At 37.6% G+C, this 22,661-nt stretch overlaps 1 protein-coding gene and 2 pseudogenes across 3 annotated transcripts; 1 reads left to right on the top strand and 2 right to left on the bottom strand.

Annotated features, from left to right (window-relative positions):
- Positions 1 to 6,144: 6,144 nt before the first annotated feature.
- LOC120126353 lies at positions 6,145 to 8,720 on the top strand. 3 transcript variants are annotated; one of them, XM_039144568.1, is made up of 3 exons: positions 6,518 to 6,760; positions 6,929 to 6,933; positions 7,204 to 8,720. In XM_039144568.1, the coding sequence occupies exon 3, from the start codon at positions 7,247 to 7,249 to the stop codon at positions 8,516 to 8,518; it is 1,272 nt and encodes a 423-aa protein (XP_039000499.1). In that variant the 5' UTR covers positions 6,518 to 6,760; positions 6,929 to 6,933; positions 7,204 to 7,246; the 3' UTR covers positions 8,519 to 8,720. The 3 variants fall into 3 exon arrangements, with proteins under 3 accessions (XP_039000498.1, XP_039000499.1, XP_039000500.1); XM_039144567.1 differs by lacking the exons at positions 6,518 to 6,760; positions 6,929 to 6,933 and adding an exon at positions 6,145 to 6,415 and having other exon boundaries at positions 7,226 to 8,720; XM_039144569.1 differs by lacking the exon at positions 6,929 to 6,933 and having other exon boundaries at positions 6,518 to 6,801; positions 7,226 to 8,720.
- Positions 8,721 to 8,907: 187 nt separating this feature from the next.
- Positions 8,908 to 13,494, bottom strand: LOC120126498 (annotated as a pseudogene).
- A 430-nt stretch (positions 13,495 to 13,924) lies between these two features.
- On the bottom strand, positions 13,925 to 15,577 carry LOC120126378 (annotated as a pseudogene).
- Positions 15,578 to 22,661: the final 7,084 nt, after the last annotated feature.

Genomic DNA, 22,661 nt, shown 5'->3' with positions numbered 1-22,661 from the left:
TTGTTGACTAAAAAAGAACTAAACTCGAGGAAAAGAATATGAATATATCTTTTAAAAGATTATGATGTGATCATCGATTATCATCTAGGGAAAGCTAATGTGGTAGCTGATGCACTTAGCCGAAAGACTTTTGCAGCTTTTTGAGCTTTGGATGCACATATATCATTAAAAGAAGATGGCGCATTGATTGCTGAGCTTAAGTTAAAGATGACGTTATTGGATAGGATAAAAGAGCTGCAAGAAATAGATGGACAATTTTAGATAAAAATTGCACAAGTAGAGAAATGTGAGACCAAAGACTTCAAAATCAGGACTGATGAATGTTTATATTATCGTGGAAGATTTTGTATTCCAGATAATGAAGAACCTAGGAAAGATATTCTCTCTGAGGCATACTATAGTCCTTTGACCATGTATCCAGGTGGAAATAAGATGTATTAGGATATAAAGAGTCATTATTGGTGGTCTGGCATTAAAAGAGCTATATAAGAGTTTGTTACAAAATGCCTGACGTGTCAGCAAGGGAAAGTTGAACATCAAGTGCCTTTTGGATTACTACAACCGATATCTATTCCTGAGTGGAAGTGAGAGTGAGTAACTATGAATTTGTTTCAGGGCTACCTTTGTCACCCAATAAAAAGGACTCGATATGGTAATTATGGACAGATTGACTAAGAAAACTCACTTTATTCCAATTTGAGTAGATTACTCGATGGATAAATATGCAGAGTTGTATATAAAGGATATAGTTCGACTACATGGAGTACCTGTATCGATAGTATCCGATCGAGATCCAAGGTTTACTTCAAGATTTTGGAATTCCTTATACGAGGCATTGTGTACTCGATTGAATTTTAGTACGACTTTTCATCCACAGAAAGATGGGTAGTTAGAGCGAACTATTCAGGTATTGAAGGATATGCTAAAGGCATGCGTGATTGAATTCAATGGATCATGGGAAAGATATTTGCCTTTAGCGGAATTTTCTAATAATTACAATTACCAATAGAGTATTAAAATGGCTCCATATGAGGCCTTGTATGGGAGGAAGTGTCGAACACCATTAAATTGGTTTGAGCTAAAAGATCGAGATCTAGTTGGCCCTGATTTAATGAAAGAAATGTAAGATAAAGTGTAAGTTATCCAAGATAATTTTAAGATAGCTTCCGATCGACAAAAGTCCTATGTTGATCTAAAGAGAAAATAGATTGAATATCAAGTGGGAGATAAAGTATTTCTGAAAGTATCACCTTGGAATAAAGTATTACGATTTAGACATAAAGGGAAACTGAGTCCGAGATTTATTAGACCTTATGAGATTTTAAAAAGGGTGGACCAGTAGCTTATCAGTTAGCTTTGCCTCCGATATGTACAAGATTCATAATATTTTTCACGTGTCAATGCTCAAGAAGTACCGATCATATCCATCGCATATCATCACACTAGAGGAAATAGAGATCCGACCAGATTTGACTTACAAGGAAGAACCAATGCGGATCTTGGCACGAGAAAACAAAGAACTGTGTAACAAGAAGATTCCTCTAGTTAATGTACTTTAGCAAATCATAAAGTCGAAGAAGCTACTTGGGAAAGAGAAGAGGACATGAGGAAGCAATTTCCATACCTCTTCGCATCATGTACATTTTAAAATTCAAGGACAAATTTTCTTAAGGGGAGAATTGTAATACCCCAAACATCGGGTCAGTGACCATAGTGAAAGGATTTAAAATTTGGTGGGTTAAATTTAGTAAATTGAAAAGTATAAGGAATGATTTAAGAATTTGTGTTTAAGATTTATTAGTAAGAATGAAAGAATGGAGGGATAATTTGGTCTTTTAGAAGGAATGAATTTAATATTTATTTTATTTAGTATATTTATTAAGGGGATAAGGGGAAAATGGTAAAATCTGAAAATTTTGTTCTCATTCTTCTTCTTCCCGTACTCCCCATAACAAAGGTAAGGTTTCTTTGATGTTGGTTTTTCCTTTTGTTTATGGGATGGTTTGGAAGCCTTAAGTGATATAGATGTTTAAGGAAAACTTAATAATGAATAAAACTAAGAGATTAGTGATTTATTTGAGATTTAAGAAAATGAGTTTTTAAATGATTTGATGAAATATGGTTAGTTATTGAAGTTTAAAAGTATATTTGACATGCCAAAGAAGTAAATAAGATATTTGGAGCCTTAGAAGTTATTAAAAACATGTTTGCAATTTGGGTGTGATTTTTAGTTTTAAGGGTTCTTTGGAGTTATTGGATATTATAGGGAGATTTATAGATGTAAGTTAGTTGGATTAAATGATGATGAGTTTAATGGTATGGTTGGAGATAAGAGTAAGTGATTTAGGCAAAATTTGGGCAAACATTGAAGTGAAATATATAAAATATGGGTAAAGGTATCGATACTTGAAGAGCAATACCAATATTATAGGGTTAAATTTGAGGAAAGATGATGAACACGAGGAACAATATCGATACTGATGCAAGTAATATCTATACTGATGTGGGGGTATCGATATCAAGAGGACGGTATCGATACTATAATTGAAAAATGGATTCCAGAATACAAAAATGGTATCGATACTGAAGGGAGTATCAGTGCCATAATATAGAAGTATCGATACCATAGAAGGGGTCCGAACCATTAAGTTTAAAATTTTAAGCTAGGATGAACTTTAATAGAATTCAAATTAATAGTACTTTTGAGTATTATTACATTGGATAAATGTTAGTAACTATACTAACATTTGTATTATATGTGTGATTATGGATGTTTGTATAGATCATAATCAAACTTCTGAGTCAAGCAGACAGAAAGACAAAGATAAAGTTGCAGAATAGTCGGACATCATTGAGGCATACCATGTGAGTTCATTTATTTTATACTTATATGTTATGAGAGTCATAGATGCATTTTGTTTAAAGCATATGTTGCATTACCGTATCGATACTATGTATGCAACCCATGTAATTCATAATGAGTTTGTGAATTACTGTATTGTCACTATGTGTGCAACCCACATAATTCATATTGAGTTTGCAAATTATCGTATCGGCACTATGTGTGCAACCTACGTAATTCATAATGAGTTTGTGAATTATCGTATCGGGAATATGTGTGCAACCCACGTAATTCATAATGAGTTTGTGAATTACCGTATCGGTACTATGTGTGCAACCCACGTAATTCATAATGAGTTTGTGAATTACCGTATCGGCACTATGTGTGCAACCCACGTAATTCATAATGAGTTTGTGAATTACCGTATTAGTACTATGTATTCAACCCACGTAATTCATAATGAGTTTGTGAATTATCGTATCGACATTATGTGTACAACCCACATAATTCATAATGAGTTTGTGAATTACCGTATCGACACTATGTGTGCAACCCACGTAATTCATAATGAGTTTGTGAATTACCGTATCGACACTATATTTGCAACCCACGTAATTCATAATGAGTTTGTGAATTACCGTATCGACACTATGTGTGCAAAACCACGTAATTCATAATGAGTTTGTGAATTACCGTATCGACGCTATGTGTGCAAAACCATGGAATTTATAATGAGTTGTAATATTCAAATCGTATTTTGATAGTTATGATATACTTATATTTGAATTCACCTCATTATTATTATGTCTCACTAAGTGAATACTTAGAGTGTGTTGATTTTACGCGTAGGTATTAGTACGAGCGGAGTAAGGAGTGCAGCTGGCATCGTCAATAAAGGGTCGCCTCATCAGTAACTGTATGACAACTATGTCTACTTTTGATGTTATTAGATGACATGAAATAGAATATGATAATGCTCTGAAAAATATTTGACTTATGATAATGTACTATTTAATATGTTAGAATTTTAAGACTATTTTACATACTATAAGTTAATGAACGTATTATTATTATTATTACATTAAAATGTTTTATGAATTGAAACAAAATTTTACTAGTTTGCAAAAACAAAATGTTTTAAAAGTTATGTGACATGTGACTTGTATATGGAAACGTATACGGGAAATGGGTGTTATATAACGTATGAACCTGAGTGTATTCGTGATTTCTTTCACGTTTTTACGTTAAGGCATTATCGCTCAGATATGTCTTATATTATTTCTGTTGAGGGTACTTATCTGAGACTTGACTTGTGTTTGAGGAGGAGCCTATTCATATTCTTACTTGTGAGGTTCGGGTTCTGAGAGACCGATGTATTTCGATAGTTAAGGTTCTATGGATTAATCGTAGCCTTACGGAGGCCACTTGGGAGATTCAACAGTCTATGGAAGAGCAACTCCCTCATCAGTTTCTGTCAGGTGAAATTTCGAGGATGAAATTTTCTTAAGGGGAGGAGATTTGTAATACCACAAAGTTGGGGCTAAATTGGAAAGCTTTTAAGTTTTTATGTTTAATTGTGAATTTTTAGAAGTTCTGGGACCAATTGTATAAATTACCCAAGTTTTGGGTATTACAAATATCTTTACCATCTCAATTTTCTTTTTTTCCCCTAAATAAAAGACATGTTTTCCCTATCTCTCCCCTTATTGTTTTTATGTTTTGTTAACGTTTCTGTCACCGTCTGTTCTCTATGTGTCTCATCGTCGGCATCTTCATCTTCACCTCATTGTTGTCGTTCGTCTGGTACCCTCTAGTTATCGCTTGCCATTGTCATCAGTGTCGGGTGAGAGGGTTTAGTTTTGGGTTTTCAAGAAAGCTTAATTTTTTCGCTCCCTTCCACGAACTGAACTCAATGCTTGTATGTCTCCCCATCGTTCTCCAATAAGTCTGTATCACCTCTATTCAGCTCAGCTCGACTTCGCTCGTTTGATTTGATATACGCGATCTAGTACTACTATTCGTGGAAATCGTAAGGCCTAGACGATATGGATTATCTCTTATAGTTATGTTCTCTAGACCTTCTCGATATTCTCGATATATTATGCTATTGTGTTATGTATTACCTTTTGAAAGCATTTGCAATAATTTGATTACAATTATCTGTGGCATTTCTGATTTTTGAATAATGTTGCATCACTCATGATCTGCATATTATTACATCCCTGATTCTGTATAGGCTTAGTCTCGTCCTGATTCTGCATGAGATTTTTTCTCTGTCCTGATTATGCATGAGATTTATTCCCCCTCCTGATTCTACATGGGATTATATCACTGTCCTGATTCTACATAGGATTATATCCCCATTCTATTTCTGTTTCGGATCCTTTTATGAGGGTTAAATTCCCATTCTGATTTCTTCTTTTGACTGGGATCCTCTTCGGATGGAACGTCCCTATCCTGTTCATTCGCGACGAGAGGTATGGTTGTGTATTATAGATGTTGCATTCTAATAGTTAAATCCTGATGTTACTATTTACACATTATTTGTGTTGTTATATATTTAATGATATTTCTGTTTACTGTAGAAGACACGCTGAGCCTTGTAGCTTATTCTATTTTTGTTTTTCCCTTTTCAAATTATCCAATTATATGACCAGTTTGACTATCGGAGGTGAAGTCTCGATTGTATACAGTATGAGTTTAGAATTTATTTTTTTTAACTTTTTTAAATGTGGCATGAATTTACTTCTGAAATTCGTATTTGGTAAATACTTTTAAAAGAATCTATTAAATATATTTTGTTCGTAAACCATTTATGTGATCGACGTGGTCACACTGATTTAGTTGTAACTCATAAGTTGGTCTAGAGGATACAATAATAGTAATGATAATATGACTTAATTAAAGGAAAATTTTTTAAAAGAAGGAATTTGATATCGTAATTATTGCATAATCAAAATATGAAAAAAAACACAAATATTCAAAGTGACTTTTCTGACAGATCACAGTTGAAGTTGAGAGCTAATAGACAGTAAAACATGAAATACTGTAGCAATACATTTTCCATTGGTTTTCTTATTATTAACCGTGGGTGTAAGGAATTTCATGTCAATAATTTACGAATAAAAAACCCAAAACATTCAACTCTCTTTTCCGACAAGTTTGACGCCCCGAAGAATCATCTGTTTTTTTTTCTTTGCTCATGTTTTTTTATTACAACCACTTCATTTGTTGTTGGACAAAGAAAACTAATTCTTAGCAAAAAAAAAAAAAAGAACAGAAAAAGTAAGAAAACGTCTATCTTAGTTGGAATTGGATTGTGTCCAAATCAGTTTTAAATCGCAGCCGCAGTTGTATTTTCAGTCATTTCGGATTACCGTAATTGTAACTCTCACGGACGTTATTAGGGGTTAACAGATAACTCGGACGGCGACGAAACTATTATTTTGACGATATCACGTTTTCGGAATATGATTTAAAACCCGGATCGAGATCTTGTGTAGAGCTACATATTCCAAGGAAAATTATCAGGTTTTTTTTCTTGACTTTGGAGTAATAAAGCCAGAGCCGAAGGTGAATATAATTTATAGTTTTCTTGTTTTTATTTGCTTTGAATTGTTTAAGTTAATCCTAAAGAGCAAATTTTCATTGGGATTTTCTTCTAATTTTTTAATTTTTTGTTTTTTTTCTCTTCCTTGATTCCGGGGTTTTCTGAAGAAAAAAAGTTGGTTGCTTTATTGGAATCCGGGCTTAAACTGTTAATATTAAGTGTAAAGTCTCAGGTGTTTTGAAATTGAAACAAGCTCATTAAGATTCTCAACTTTTCAGGAAATTCTTTGTTTCTGGGTTATTAAGGGAATTCTCTGGTTTTGGAAGTTAAATTCAGCTGAAGACCTCAGCTTTTAGGGTTGAAGCCTTGTTGGTTTCTTGGTTCATATTGAAGTTCTTTTGAGTTAAACGTAAGGTCTAAAGAGGGATTATCTTTCAGCTTTTATTTGAGTTTTTTTTTCATGTTGTTGGTCGTTTTAAGTTGCTAGCTTAATAAAAAAATCACATTTTTGTCTTTGGCTACTGGATTTTGGCAAGTTTTTGTTTCTTAATTGTAGGATGTGTTAGGTTTTAGTTTCAGCTGCCTGTGTGAAAGTTAATTTCTTTTTAGTAAGTTTTGCAAAACCATGAATATTTCAGCTTTGTTTAAAGATTTAAGCTTCTGGCTTGGTGTTCATTACTTGCCTTTTTAACTTCAAATTCTCATGTACTAGGGCTTGAAAACTTGGGGATTTTTGGAGTTCCAGCTCTCTGTTCATGGAATTGTTCTGATTTCTACTTATTTTTTTTTGGATGACTTGATATGCAAAAAGTTGCTTTCTTTTGCTTTGCCAGGTTCAGTTTCTTGGTGCTATCATGGATTCCCCACAGTCAGTTGTCTCACCATTCAAGAACTCTGTTTTAGTTGAGCCTGAGAATCAGAAACCGGAATTTTTCAGTACCAACACTGGCGTTTTATTGTCGAATGGGTTCGAGGTTAACCGAAAGGAAGAGAATACCATCGGTGTTCTCGACGTTTATGTCCATCAGGCAAGAGACATCCAGAACATCTGCATTTACCACAAGCAGGATGTGTACGCAAAGCTTTGTCTCACCTCTGATCCCCAAAGCACGGTTTCCACCAAGATCATCAATGGAGGCGGGAGGAATCCGGTGTTCAATGACAATCTACGCCTCAATGTTCGAACAGTTGATTCGTCTCTCAAAATCGAGATATTCATGATGAGTAGAGTGAAGAATTATCTTGAAGATCAGTTGCTGGGGTTTGCTTTGGTGCCACTTTCCGAAGTAGTACTCAAGAATGGGAAGTTGGAGAAAGAATTCTCGCTTTCTTCAACCGATCTGTTCCATTCCCCAGCCGGTTTTGTCCAATTGTCTCTTGCATATGCTGGTTTATCTCCAGATGTAATGGCTATCCCTGCAATGCCTAGAGATGTGGCTGCTCATGAAACTGTGAAGGATTCGGAAACGAGTGAGTGCGAGTTGGAAAAGATCGAGTTTCCGGATCCGAAAATCGTGAACGAGAACCAGATGATGGTTTCTGAGTATTTTGGTATCGCATGTTCTAATTTGGATTCTGAAAGTTCGGAAAGTTTCATCACTGCTGATGTTGAGAATCAGATTTGTTCAAACATTGGTGTTCATGTAGTGGAGAGCTTCTCAAATGCTTCCATCGATTCCATCGAAGCTCCCAAGCTTGATTCTCCTCCAAGTAGCGTGTCTACTAACGGGGTTTCGTCTCCATCAGGCGCTGCCAGCTCCGAGTCCGCAGAAGGTCCGGCTGCTTCGAAAACTTCCACTCAAGAACAAATGTCAGCCGCTAAAGAGAAAACTGTGGATGTTGGAGATTCCGACAGTCATTCCTCCGTGGCACAAAGCGATTGCACCGTGAAACCAGTTGTTTCCATTAACATCGAGGCCGAGCAGAAGTTGGTGCAACAAGACATAGTGGACATGTACATGAAGAGCATGCAGCAATTCACCGAGTCATTGGCTAAGATGAAACTGCCTCTGGACATTGATAACGGACCGACCAAATCCAAGACTTCAAGTACCCCTGATCAGAAAATTCAGGCATCGAAGAACACCGGCTCTCGGGTGTTCTACGGAAGTAGGGCTTTTTTCTAAACTTCCTTTTCCTCTGCTCAAGGGAAGACACACAGGTGACTTTAGAGTTCTAGGGTGGAGACTGGAGACTAAGTACTACTAATGGTGAAGTGTAATAATGTATCATGTAATGTGGTAATCTCGACTTTGTACTGTTTATTTAGCTTTGTTAAATTTCAACTTCTGTTAATATATATATAATATGAACCTTTTCATTTTATAATATTGCTGATTTTCAAATATGAAAATAATTGCTGAAAATCACATTCCATGTTAACCAGTGTAATTTCTGCATGTAATCATATTCTGTGATAATTGGTCCCACTTTCACATGGTGATTTGAAATAATAAGATATCATCGGACTTAATGTTATTATTTACTTCGCATTTCCATCATAAAAAGGCAATTGGCTAATATATTTGACATTCAATGCTGCTAACAAGTTTTTCCATTACCAGATAGATCAATAACTGATCATTTTATTGCATGTTCATTAACGGAAACTAAATAGGTACTTCAATGATTTCATTTTCTCTGATGGTCGTGTGCCTTCTGCAGATCCATGCAATATGTCCGTTGCCCCTGTATCTCACTCTCCATAACCCGAATTTATCTGTGATATCCTTTCCGGTTGAGCACCTCCCGTCCCTCAGAAAGTCCATCACCCATTGTTAGGCTGATCTTAGGTCTTGTTGAATGTCTCCGGTCTTGTTTCGGTTTCGGATTCCGTTTACTCGTCCCATTGCTGCAGTTCCAGCGGCTCCTGCAGCGACTGCTCCTGCTGCTCCATACATGATTGAAGAGTCGGCGAGATGGGCAACTTCCCTGCTCAAATCCGGTATAAGGTTTCCCATACAGGCTTCTAAATGCGCTCCGATTTTGAGAGCAAATGTAACCAGTTTCATGAACTTGGTCATGTATGGAACTACGCATTTTACTGCAGTGTTATCGACGTGCATTACTCCGCAACCAACCTGATCTTCAACAACATTCATTTCTTTCCTGTACTCACATAACATGTGCAGCTGAAGAGCAGTCATTCCGGAGATAACGGTGGTTACCAATCTCCTTGAGTAGTTTTAGGTTTGCATGAAATATAACATGTTGGGTACTTTCCGCCCTTCGACTTGAACATTGAAGTTCACAAGGTAGTTTACTTTGCGATGGAGCTCGATTAGGAGTCTGCTCATAATATCTCATTCCCTGAATCTCCTGTTTCAAATCTCTTATTTCTTGTTCAATGATCTTTAGTCTCTGCAATACCGTTTCCACTCCTTTGGCTATTCCACCAAAAGAAGGATCAACTTTGTCAGTCTCAACAGCATTGGATATAGGGTTCTCTTCTTCATGTGGGATTGTTTTTTGGTGGAACTTGCAGTTCCAAGGCAAGGTTGTACAGATCATGATATCTACAGTGCAAAACTTCCTGGAAATCATAATCCGATAGTGGTCTCTAGCTAAATCAAACCCAGCTCTAAGAACTACTTTGCCCGAATCGGACACCAAATCCAAGTGTGCTGATAAACATACATGCTTTCAGCTGGGACCGAGAGTAGTGCTTGTTTATGTTTTTGAAGGGGTACAAATTGGGATTTCCTGTACCTAGGAGGAACCAGGTTTTGCACACATTCTGGCCTCAAGATGTTTTCGATCAACGTTACACCATGGCAGAGGCTTTGAATTGCAGGAACTATGAGCCGGTTGATAAGCCAGTGTTTCGGTGAGGTTCTTGGTGGAGCACGCCAGGATGTCAATGTAGTAACCCAATTGTCCTCCGAGCTCTACTCGGATATGGATGCCGTTGATGTTTATAGCAATGAGGTATTTCTCAAGGCTATAAGTAGCTCCATGCTGGTTCTTCAATGCCATGATTTGATTATGAAGGTGCACGTGTATTTGCAAATACCGAACCGAGTGAGAAATTAAGAATAGGCATGATCATTAAAAAAACTTACCTTGCTAAAATGTTCTCATGGTGAACTAATTTTGTTAAAGATAAGAAAAATTCTTGCCTGTAAGCGGGGAAAGAAGCCTGGTGTAAGGAACATACGGCTTGAATCATCACACTGAAGATGTCTCCCTGCATAAAAGCAATCAGCACCACCTAATTGCCATTTCTGTGGTTTACCTCGGCCTTCTTTGAGAATCGAGGGAATCAATAGCAGAGAATCGGGATCAGACCGGTCTTGTTCATAGCATAGTTCAAGTTTCAAAATCATTTTGATAAGGTCATTGGCCTCTAAGTTCTCAAACACCTTTGAACCCATTCCTGGAATCTGACTATGCAAACTTCCTCTTAAAATATTCTCCAATTCTTTCCGGCTGATGAATCCGTTCCTGGCCGAGCTTTGCTTTCTAACCTCTAATTTTATCAGTTGACTCAGCACTTCACCACAAAACCATTCACAATCCAATATTAGGAAGCCTAATTCATCAAAATATATCACCTCGCCGATATGATGGAGACAAGTAGCAACGGCCCTCCTCCGCATTTCGATTTTCTCCTTATTATCATGTCGAGATCGAATCCTCAGTGGTGGAACTTTAACTTGGCACTGCTCAGCAAACTCTTTCCACTTCATAGCTGGCTTGTTATAGTTCTCTGATCTCCAGTCTGATAAAATTTGTATAAGATCATTGCAAAGCTGATAAACCCGAGGAACTCTCTGGAGAACAGTTTTGCTTGTTTTTCGAATGTGATGGGTGAGTTTACTGACCGATGCTGATGATCTTGCATGACAGTAAACACCATTGGATAGAAATCAACATAGCCATTGAACTTGTCTCTCAATTTTTGTATCAAAGTCAATGTGGTCTGCAAGTTCTGAGATGTTTGATTGACCTTGTCATAGTGAGTGAGAACTACTGCAATATTCGGTAGCATGAACTGCTGGACCGCCCTTTTCGAATTGGAAACGATGAACCTGAGCCAATATTGAAGGTCCTCTTCAATCTCCATCGGAGTCTTCGGTTCTCGGTTGCTTGGTTTCCTGAATAAACTCAATATGATGAGGAAAAACGACGCACTCCAATGCCCAGGAAACATGAGATCATGAAGAGAGTAGAACTCATGCTGACCGGCAAGATTCCATATCGATATCTTTGTGTCCTCATCTTTGAAAGTCTTTATCTTCAACTCTTCTAACAGCTTGTTCAACTGGATTTACAAGGGTTTTCACTTTCTCAATGTAGGGAAGCTTGGAAGAAGAGAAATTCTGTGATATCGAATTGCAAAGTGTGGCCTTACCTGCAAAGAGCAATGGAAATGATTATCTTCGAGCTCGGCATTAACAAGTTCTTAAAGAAGAAATGTTGAGTGATGTTAAAACTTACCAGCATACTCTTGGCCACAAAAGAATAATCTGCAGCTCTTGGGCTCGGTAAGTGGCATATCCTTTAGCAGATCATTTTCGGGTTCAGTTTCAGTCTTCCCATTGTGCCCCATTGATAAATCGCATCTACTTTTCCTGTATCATGCAGAGGCGTTCTAGCAAGATCGATATCTTCGATCCAAGGATTTATTTGTAGCGCCTCCATTATTGCCTGCAACACCCTTTCCCCTCTAACACCTTTGCAGCCTTGCAAAGACAAGCACCTCAAACTGGCGTTCTTCTCTAAGCTCTTGAATATTCGGAAAAAATCATCCGGTCTCATGCTCTGATCGTCGACGATCGCTAGCCGAGTCAAAGTTTCATTGGTGGTTAACATCTGCAGAATGGCTGCAAAACCAGATCTCCCCATCTTTGTTCTACTGCCTCCGAGTGTCACCGACCTTAGTGTAATGTTGGCTTGGCATTGCAAAGCAGAGAACCTACTCAACGGGCACAATAGATGCTCGACGCCTATACCATTGAATCGGTTTCCATCCAAATGCATGCGTTCAAAATTCCTGTTCTTGAATAGTCCAGCTGCTACATACACAATTCTCTTCTTTTTAAGGCCGGTTTTCGACAAGTTTACTTCTTTCAGGGTTTGGTTCTGCTCCAAAACCCATTGAATTCCTTTTCCCACCGTGATTTTAGGCGCACTCCGGTCATGTCAAGCGATGTAATAGTCGAATTCATACCGAGAGAACATGCACCCTGCAGGCACCCGAAACATCGATCTTGTAAATCCTAATAGTGCTGTTTTGAGGTACAAACTCAACCACCATGAAACTTGTCTCCACTCTCTCCACTCCCTACATGGACTTCCATGGCTCTATTCCTTGCTAAAACAGCGGATATAAGGGGTGTCTCTGTGACCGAGCTCGAGTCGAAAATCGTCAAAAGCTTCAGCATCGAGTTAGCTTCAATCATCTTCGAAAGCTCCTCAGCACCTTTCGATCCAATCGAGTCTTCCCATATCTGTAACTCTTCCAAGCTATCATTCACCTTTAGAGCAAAAGCAAGTAACGTAGCACCAATAGTCCCAATAAGTGATTCAGAAAACATAACCTCTTTTATTGCTCCATTTCTCTTCAAAGCATCGGAAAACTCCGATAAACAATCTTCCTCGAATCTGTTCGGAACACGAGTTGCTTGATGTTCAAATTACTATCCAACAACTCCCCAAGGTTTTGCACTTGTTGCAATTCCCATTCAACACAGTGAAACTCCAAGTTCCTAAGGGAGGACAAGGTACTTTTGGCTGGTCCTAGTATTATAAGAATGGGAGGGGGGGGGGGAGGGGAGGTATTCAAGGCAATCTGCAGAAATATTTATGTTCATGGAGTTTTCGGTTAATTTCTAGATAACAACCCGAAACAGGTTGAGAAAGTTAGAAGGAAATGCTGTGTAGGTTAAGGCTTTCGGTTTCGAATGCTCGAGGAACCCATTGAAACCGAATGTTTCACACTAGTAAACTGAACAGAAACTCCTTACAATCTGAGAGAAAAACAATCCCAGATAACATGACAAAGAACCAGCAACTCTTCCAGGGCATTACAAATTTTACGAGAAAATGGGAAAAATTAATACCCTATGGTTTGATGTACCGCTGAAGATGCCCGGTACATTAGCTGGAACTCGATCTTCAGGAGTATATATATCCCGCAATCTGATTGTACATCTCACTCGAATGCCAAGAAAACGAGCCTAAATTTTCACTATTACAATAGAAGAGAATAAAAACGAATTGAATCTCGAACCTCAAGGAAAATCCCTTGTAACTGCTCACTCTGAATGTGTATATTTCAAATCAATAACCCTCATTGAGATCAATTTCCTTGCAAGCTGCTGACATTTTAAATGGCAGTTGTATCGAATTCGCAAATCCATGGCCTGTTTTTGCAAATTTATTCACCCTATATCATAACTTCTTATACCTGAAAAAAAGATTGTCTAGGCAGCAATTCCTGGAAAAGAAACAAAGAGACGACCTCTCCAGCCTCGACATATCTGCATAAATATAACGGTCGGTATTATGACGTTAAACATAATATTCAGATAATTGAATTTCAGGACTGCTTAAAGAGAATATTACCCCTATTGGACTGTCTGCTTGCAACACTGTAACTTCCAACATAATCCTCAGAGGATCTTGCAGTAACATTGGAGGATGCGTTGCCAATCCCGTACTGAATGAGCTTGGACCATCCAAGTCCGGAGCTGTGGACTGCCAAGTTGAATCACCATAAACTGAACCGCTATGGTAAAGATCCCCATAAGACCCCTTAAAATTATCCATTGGTTCAGCAAAAGATGATGTCGGAGCTGCAACAGTGCCACTGTTTCTTCTGTATCTTCCACCTCCTATACCATAGTTGTCATCAGTACTCCTATAACTGGCAGTCCCACTAGTATAGCCAGAATCATTGCCTCCACTTTGCACAGAAGCAGCAGCACTCCAATTACCCCCACTACTCCCTAAAGGACCAAAACTCCCCCTTCCAATCCCCAAGAAGCACCAGGGTTGGAAGCATTTGTGGCATTGCTAAGGCCTCCATTCCCCCAGATATCCCGAGCAGTGGATCTTGAATTAGAATCGTTACTTCCGCTTCCAACACCATATCTAATAGGAGTATTATACCTGTTCGAAATCCCACCATAATAGGGGCTAATTATCCGCCCATATCCTAGACTGTTGCCAAAGTTGGAATTCCCAACATAGCCTGGGCTCATTCCTGAATCCATATCCATACCTAATCCGTATCCAGTGGTACTAAATGGAGGAAATCCGCTTCGACCAGTAGGAAGAGGATTAAACCTACCATCCATCCTAACACCAAAGTCCGCAAGTGGGCTAAGATTGTATCCCTGAGCAAAACTATTGAGGAAGTTGGCAGCCCTACTCAAACCATCATTAAATCCAATCAGGGTTCCAGGTGAGGCCAGGAGATAGTTTTTTAGGAACTGCCCTCTTGACCTCCACCAATTTCCCTTTAAGTTCATGAAATGTTTTATGCAGAACTGTATCCACTGCTTCCTCTGAATCATAAGTGATGAAACCAAATCCTCTCGGCCTTTGTGTACTATGTCATACATCACCACGGCGTCCGTAATTGTACCGAACTGATCAAAGTAGTTCTTAAAGTCACTCTTGGTGACCGATGAGGCTAAACCTCCGACAAAAATCTTCTTCATGCGTCCAGGAACAGGAAAGCCAGTGATGCCACTCATGTTCCGGTTTAAAATGTTCTGATCATCCCTAGGAACAACCTTCTTTGCCTCAACCTGAAAATTGATCAAACAATTGCACCACGTGCTCTATCCCAGTCTAACCATTGGTTACAAATTCACTCGAGCAAATTATATTCGGTACAGATATTCTAGTAGTATATTCGAAGAGGGGAAACATGCAAAATCCCAATTGAATCTGTAATGTCAAAGGTTTATCATAATCAACAAAGCTCTTACCATGAGACCATCGATCATATGCTTATCGGTAATTACATTTTCGGCAAAATCAGAATCAACAAAGACAATGAAACCGAAACCACGAGCACGACCAGTAAATCGGTCTCTCATGATAATCGCCTCCACCACTTCTCCATATTTCCCAAAATACTCCTTGAGACGTTACTCATGGGTGTCCCAAGATATCCCACCAATGAAGAGTTTACCAAGATCTGATTCCATCTTATCTGCAATCACCATCATCAACCACCAATTTCAATCTCGGGTCTAAGATAATCGTTCATTCCATTATCAACCATGATCAACCACCAATGGAATGAACATGTTTGCAATCACCATAATCAACAAACGAATATGTTCACGAACGTTTAAACTAACTCTAAACGAAATATTCACGAACATGTTCGCGAACGTTGAATGAACGAACACGAACACCTTCAAAATAAATAAACAACACGAACATAATATTGAAAAATTAAACGAACACAAACCAAATATGAATATGAATACCTTCAAATATAAACAAATTGTTAAAAGGTATTTTTACAGAAAAAATTCTCCAACTCTTTTATTCATCGTACAAATGATTTACAAAACTAAGGCCTATATATACACATCCATTAGCAGTTATCTAACAAACTAACAAATTAATAACTGCCTAACTAACTAAATAACTGAAATCTAACACTCCCTCTCAAGTTGGTGGTTAAAGATGTTAATTAACCCAAACTTGGAAATCAAGTATTCATGCTGTTGAACTCCCAAGGCCTTTGTTAGAATGTCTGCTTGTTGATTTGTTGTCTTCACATACTATGTTTCAATTATTCCTTCTTGAATCTTTTCTCGTACAAAATGACAATCAATTTCAATGTGTTTTGTTCTCTCATGGAAAACTGGATTTGCTGCTATTTGAAGAGCTGCCTTGTTATCACACATCAATTTTGCTGGTCCCATGTTCTTGAACCCAAGCTCACTTAGCAGACCTGTTAACTAAACTATTTCTGCAGCAGTCATTGCCATGCTACGGTATTTTGCCTCGACAGATGACCTTGCTATTGTATTTTGTTTCTTGGATTTCCAAGACAACAAGGAGTCTCCTAGTTTCACACAGAAACCTGTTACTGACCACCTAGTAGTCGGGCAAGTCGCCCAATCTGAGTCACAAAAAGCCTGAAGTTGGCACTGACTCTCTGCACTTAGCAACACTCCTTGTCCTGGCCTACCTTTGATATACCTGATCACCCTCAAATCTGTTTCCAAGTGTAATTTCCTTGGTTGCTGTATGAACTGGCTCAGTAGTTGTACTGAATAAGCAATATCAGGTCTTGTGTTAGTGAGGTAGATTAACTTCCCTATCAACCTTTGATAACTTGTTTTGTCTTCTAACAACTCATCTTCGAAGCCAATCTTTTATTCTGTTCCAAGGGAGTTGCAGCAGGCCTTGCACCCCTAGTCCAGTTTCTTCAATTAACTCTAATATATTTTCTTTGGCTTATAACTATTCCCTTTTCTGATCTCAATATTTCTAAACCAAGAAAATACCTTAGTTCACCCAGATCTTTCATCTTGAAATTTCTATTCAGAATATCTTTGAGTTGTTGAATCAGTCCACTGTCATTTCCAGTTATCAAAAGATCATCCACATATTTGAGCATTGTGACAATTTTGCTTTCTTGTGACTTAGTGAATAATGAGTAGTCAAACTTACTTTGAGAATAACCTACCATTAGAAGAGCCTCTGTCAGCTTCATGTTCTATTGTCTCGAAGCCTGCTTTAGCCCATATAAGGATTTTTGCAGTCTACACACCCTGGTCCCCCCTGGCTGCAAAAACCATCAGGCAAGGACATGTATACCTCCTCAACCAAATCACCTTGGAGGAATGCATTGTAAACATCCATCTGAAAAAGAGGCCATTGATGAATAGATGCAAGAGCCAGGACAGTTCTTACAGTGACCAACTTTGCCACAGGAGAGAAGGTCTCAACATAATCAACCCCTTCTCTTTGAGTGTATCCTTTAGCAAAAGACGAGCTTTAAACCGCTCCACTAGTCCATTCGAATTATATTTGATGCGATACACCCACTTACTTCCAATAGGAGTCTTATTAGAGGGCAGGGGAACCAATGACCAAGTATTATTCGATTCCAAAGCTAAAATCTCCTTATTCATTGCTGTAACCCATAAAGGATTTTGAATGGCTTCATTATAGGTCTTAGGTTCAACCAAATGAGAGATAGAAGAAAGTAAAGTTGAATTTTTACAGAAGATGAGAATAAGAAAGAAAATTAGAAATTGGATAAGTTCCTGGAAGAGAGGAAGATTGATATGACTGAACATAATCATGTAACCAAGCAGACTATTTTTTTGACCCTAGTAGAGTGTCTAGGAGGGATGGAAATAGTACTGGATGAAGACTTATCAAAACAGTAGGCCGAGGTGAAGGTTGAGGTAAAAAGAAATCATTTGTTGAAGCTTGAGGTGATGCAAACTGGTTTGAAGACCTATAAGGTATAGGGGAATTGGGATGGGTAGTGTTTAAGGGCATGACCAAAAAATCATAATCATAAACATCTTGAATAGGAAAAAAATAAGGAAGAAGAGAAAATTGGAAATTTAAAGGGGAAAATATCCTCATGGAACTTGACATCTCTATAAACAAAGAATGTTTGTTTCTCAAGATTAAACAGAAGGTAACCTTTTTGAGTAGTAGAGTAACCCATGAATATAAAAGGTATAGCTTTTGGAGAAAATTTGTCCTTGTAATTTGGTTGGGTGGCATAACATAAACAACCAAAAACTCTCATATGAGACAAATTGGGAGGTTTGCCATGAAGGAGTTCAAAAGGGCTTTTCCTAGCTAAAGTAGAAGAAGGCAACCTGTTAATGATATAACAAGCTGTGGTGACACACTCTCCCCAAAACTTAACAGGAACTTGGGAATGAAATTTAAGGGCTCTAGCTACCTCTAACAAATGTTTGTGTTTTCTTTCAGTAATACCATTTTGTTGAGGAGTATGAACACAAGAGCTTTGATGAACAATACCCAAGGAAGAAAAGAAGGAAGAACATTCATTAGAAAGAACTCAGAACCATTGTCACTTCTAATGAACTTAATTGTGACTGAAAAATGATTTTTGACATAGGCAAAGAACTGTTTTAAAGAGAGGATTGCATCACTTTTAAGCCTCAACAAGAAAAGCCAAGACATTCTTGTGTGGTCATCAACAATGGTGAGAAAAGACCTATAACCACTATGAGTAGAAATCCTATAAGGTCCCCATAAGTCAATATATATTAAATCAAAAGGTTTAGATGCTCTAGAAATACTCTGAGGAAAGGGTAACCTAGATTGTTTAGCAAGAGGACAAATAGAACATTTATGGACACTGTCAGCATGAAACTTATAAGACTGTAAATATGGTATTTTATGTAAACTAGAGAAAGAGGAATGCCCTAAACGAGCATGCCAAAGCTTAGTATTATTGATAGTTGAAAGACTCATACAATTTGAAGAATTACAATGTGGAACAGAAAAAAATACCAGAACCAAAAGTAGAGGAATCAAAAAAATACAGTCCGTGAGACTCTCTACCAATCCCCTTCATCTTTCCAGTGGAGAGATCCTGTAAAATGCAAAAGTTAGGATAAAAGGAAACATTACACTTGAGCTCTTTGGTTAGTTTGGAAACAGAAAGGAGGTTATGAGCAAAATGAGGAACAAACAAGACATTGGTAAGTGAATAATTCTGGTTAAGGTAAAAGGAACCTGTATGTGTAATGGAGCTGTTTGGCCATTAGGTAAATGAACAACTGAGAATCTGATGTGCATGGGACATGAGATATTAGTTTTTGAAAATCGGATAGCATATGGTCAGTAGCACCTGTATCTAATATCCAATTGAAAGAAAGACTATTATTTGTATAATCAATACCTGCAATATTTGCTGCTGGATCCACAGAAGGTTCCTTGTTCAAGAGGTGAAGTATCTGATCATACTGAGCTCGTATGAACATAGGAACAGTAGAGGCAGCATCTTGTTGTGACTCAGGACTCGATTGATTGTGAGGACCAAGCACATATCGAGTGGAAGTCAAAGCTACTTGACTGCCTTTCTTCTTGGAGAACTTGAAGTCAGTAGGGAATCCAATTAATCGATAGGAGTTCTCATGTTTATGCCCTCGAACCTTACAGTAATCACACACACAAGAGAATTTCTTTCTTCAGTGTTCCCAGTAGAGCTAGAATACAGCCGAGACTTCAGAGATTGGAGAGAGCAGAAGAATGAATCCTCTGTGACTCCTCCTGAACTAACATCGAATACGCAAGGTTCACAGAAGGTAATGGTTGTAGAAGCAAAATTTGACTTCGTACAGCAGTGTAAGTCTCATTGAGGCCCAAAGGAACTGCAACAATTTCTGTTGTGTGTATTGCGCAACCGTGCGTTGAGAAAGAGCACAATCGCAAGGAGAGATTGGGGCCAAGGCTTCATACTCATCTTAGAGTAATTTCAATCGAGTGAAATAAGCTGAGATTGAAGAATCACCTTGAGTTAGAAGCGCAATTTCACGGTGAATGAAGAAGGACCTGGAACCGTCAACCTTAGCAAATCTTTCCTTCAGATCCTGCCAAACCGAAGCGGCTCTGGACGCAAAAACGATCCCAGCCGAGAGCTCCTTGCTCATTGTATTGAGGATCCAGGATAAGACGAGAGCATTATATCTCTCCCATTGTGGATATAAGAACTCATCAAAATCGTCTCTTCGACAATCACCGGTGACAAAGCCGAGCTTGTTCTTCGCAAGCAGAGCAATCTTCATGGACCGACTCCATATCCCATAGTTTTTGATACCGAGAAGCTGATGCGAAACAAGAAGGAAGCCCGGTGCATCGGAGGCATGTAAGAACAACGGGTGATTGAAATCGATGGTGGAGGTTTCCATCGCTGCAACAGAGGAAAAAAAGGAGGAAAAAAGCCCCAAATCAATTTTGACCGAGAAGGAGAAAGTCACGAGAAATAAACTGACTCATGATACCATGTTAAAAGGTATTTTTACAGAAAAAGTGCTCCAACTCTTTTATTCATCTTACAAATGATTTACAAAACTAAGGCCTATATATACACATCCATTAGCAGTTATCTAACAAACTAACAAATTAATAACTGCCTAACTAACTAAATAACTGAAATCTAACACAAATGAACATGAACATATTTTGTTGGTTCAAACTCGGTTCATTTATACCCCTAATATTAATTAATAATTAAAAATAAAATTTGCAGGGCCAAGGCTACCAATTGCCCCTATGTTCCACCCTCGCAAGCCAATATATACACGTATGTATTATCTCTAGTTTGCTTTCATTCATGAAGTGAAACTACCAATAACAAAAGGGTGCCCATGTTTTAAACAAAGGGTGCTTCTACCATTAGACCCTAATTTTTTTAAAAAGTCCAAATTTTGATAGTATATATTTTTTTATATTTTTTAGAAATGCAGTGTCACAATACTTGTTTTACTATTGGAGTTCAGAATTTTCATTAAATAAATTAAATATCATTACATTACAAATTTAACAAAATTTAATAAAAATTATTAAGCCTAATTATTTTTTTAAAGAAAAATAATGAATGTCCAAAATAAATATAATGTTTATAACATTTAATTTGAAAAAAAACGCACAACATTAAATGGAACTAAACTAAAATTCTCAAAACGAAGAGAAAATTGCAATTTTTAAAACATTCTCAGAGAAAAAGTCATTTCCATCTTACTAGTGTATGGCTATTAAGCACTAGACCAATTGATAAACTTGAAAATTAGCTGACCTTATTCCCATATGTAATGGGGTAAGGGGGAGGTAGGGTAGTAGGCTACCCCCACGCTAGGTTGAGAGCAACTTCCGTGGAAGACCTCCGAAATTATGAATTGCCCTCCGTGGGACTCGATCCCACGACCACGAGGTTAAAAGCCTTGCGCTCTACCAACTAAGTTGGACGGGAAATTCAATTGATAAACTTGAAAATCGATGTAAATATATGATTTTAAACTCATTAAATTTCATCTCAATCTCATCTTATTTATCACTTTTGAGTAATTCTTATTGTTTTAACTTACGTAAAAGAAAAGAAGAGATGGGAAGAATTGTTTTTGTTGTGTTCTCATTGATCTTGATTCTCTCAATGCAAATCGTGGAAGGACAATCCAAAGAAGAGAAAAAAAGAGATTAAACAAAAAGAGAAAGCATAGCGTTTAAAAGAGGTCCAAGATGCTAATAAGAAGGAAGATGAAAAAGAGACTTCCAAACTCCAAAGGGAAAAATAGAGCATTCAAAAGAGGTCCAAGATGCTAACGAGAAGGAGGATAAAAAGATACTTCAAAAAATTCCAAAGGAGAGAAAGCAGAGCATTCAAAAGAGGGCCAAGATGCTAATGAGAAGGAGGATGAAAAAGAGACTTCAAAAAACTCCAAAGAAAAGAAAGTCGAGTATTCAAAAGAGGTCAAAGATGGTATTAAGGATGAGGATAAGAAAGTGATACGAGAGGAGGTGAAAAAAGATATTTCAGAAGGGCTCCAAGATGCCGCCAACAAAGGGCTTGTGAAAGATGCAGATGAAAATTTGGATGCATCATTCACCTCATCAAGAGGAAGAATTTCTATTGAAATTATTCATTGAAGCCATGACCAAGATGGTTGACGAAGGAAGGAAGGATCCGAAAGCTTTAAAGGAGAAACTTTTTCCAGGGAAGCGGGGTGAGCCTAGAAACATATCTCTCTCATTTGAGAATAAAATCTTCTTTTTCTCTATACCTTTCTCTCTATTTTTTACATACTTTTCTATTATGATAAGTATGACTTTAGTTATGCTTAGCTAATTTTCTTTCAAACTGAAGACTAAAGCGAAGGCTCAATTCCAAACGTGAGAGTTGTAAGGTACTTAAATCGCTTCGGATTTTCTCTCTGTTTTCTGAGCTTACTTTTCAAATCAAAACGATTTCGACATTGGTCCGGATATTGTTATGGTTAACGTTTGAAGAAGGATTTGCTTATTGAAGCATTTTCAACTTCCCGAGAACACACTTAGCAAAATTGTTTGCTAAGAGAAAATTGAGATCGGAATCAGTTGTTATTGAAACTTGAAGTAAAAATCTATTTCGATGATCGAGGAATTTGAGGCAAAGCTGAAGTCTGAGGTTGCTTTCACAATAAGTTTCCCTTTATCTCAATCTCTTTAATTTGTTTATTTAATTATTTTCTTTTATTTAATTCTGATTTTTTTATTTCAAAAACAACTTTTAAAAATACCCCTTTTATATTTATTAAT

This window comes from Hibiscus syriacus, unplaced genomic scaffold, assembly GCF_006381635.1.
Source record: "Hibiscus syriacus cultivar Baekdansim isolate YM2019G1 unplaced genomic scaffold, ASM638163v2 tig00110458_pilon, whole genome shotgun sequence".
Classification (NCBI taxonomy): domain Eukaryota; kingdom Viridiplantae; phylum Streptophyta; class Magnoliopsida; order Malvales; family Malvaceae; genus Hibiscus; species Hibiscus syriacus.
Note: the sequence above shows the minus strand (reverse complement) of the source record. Positions and strands in the feature narration are given on the sequence as shown.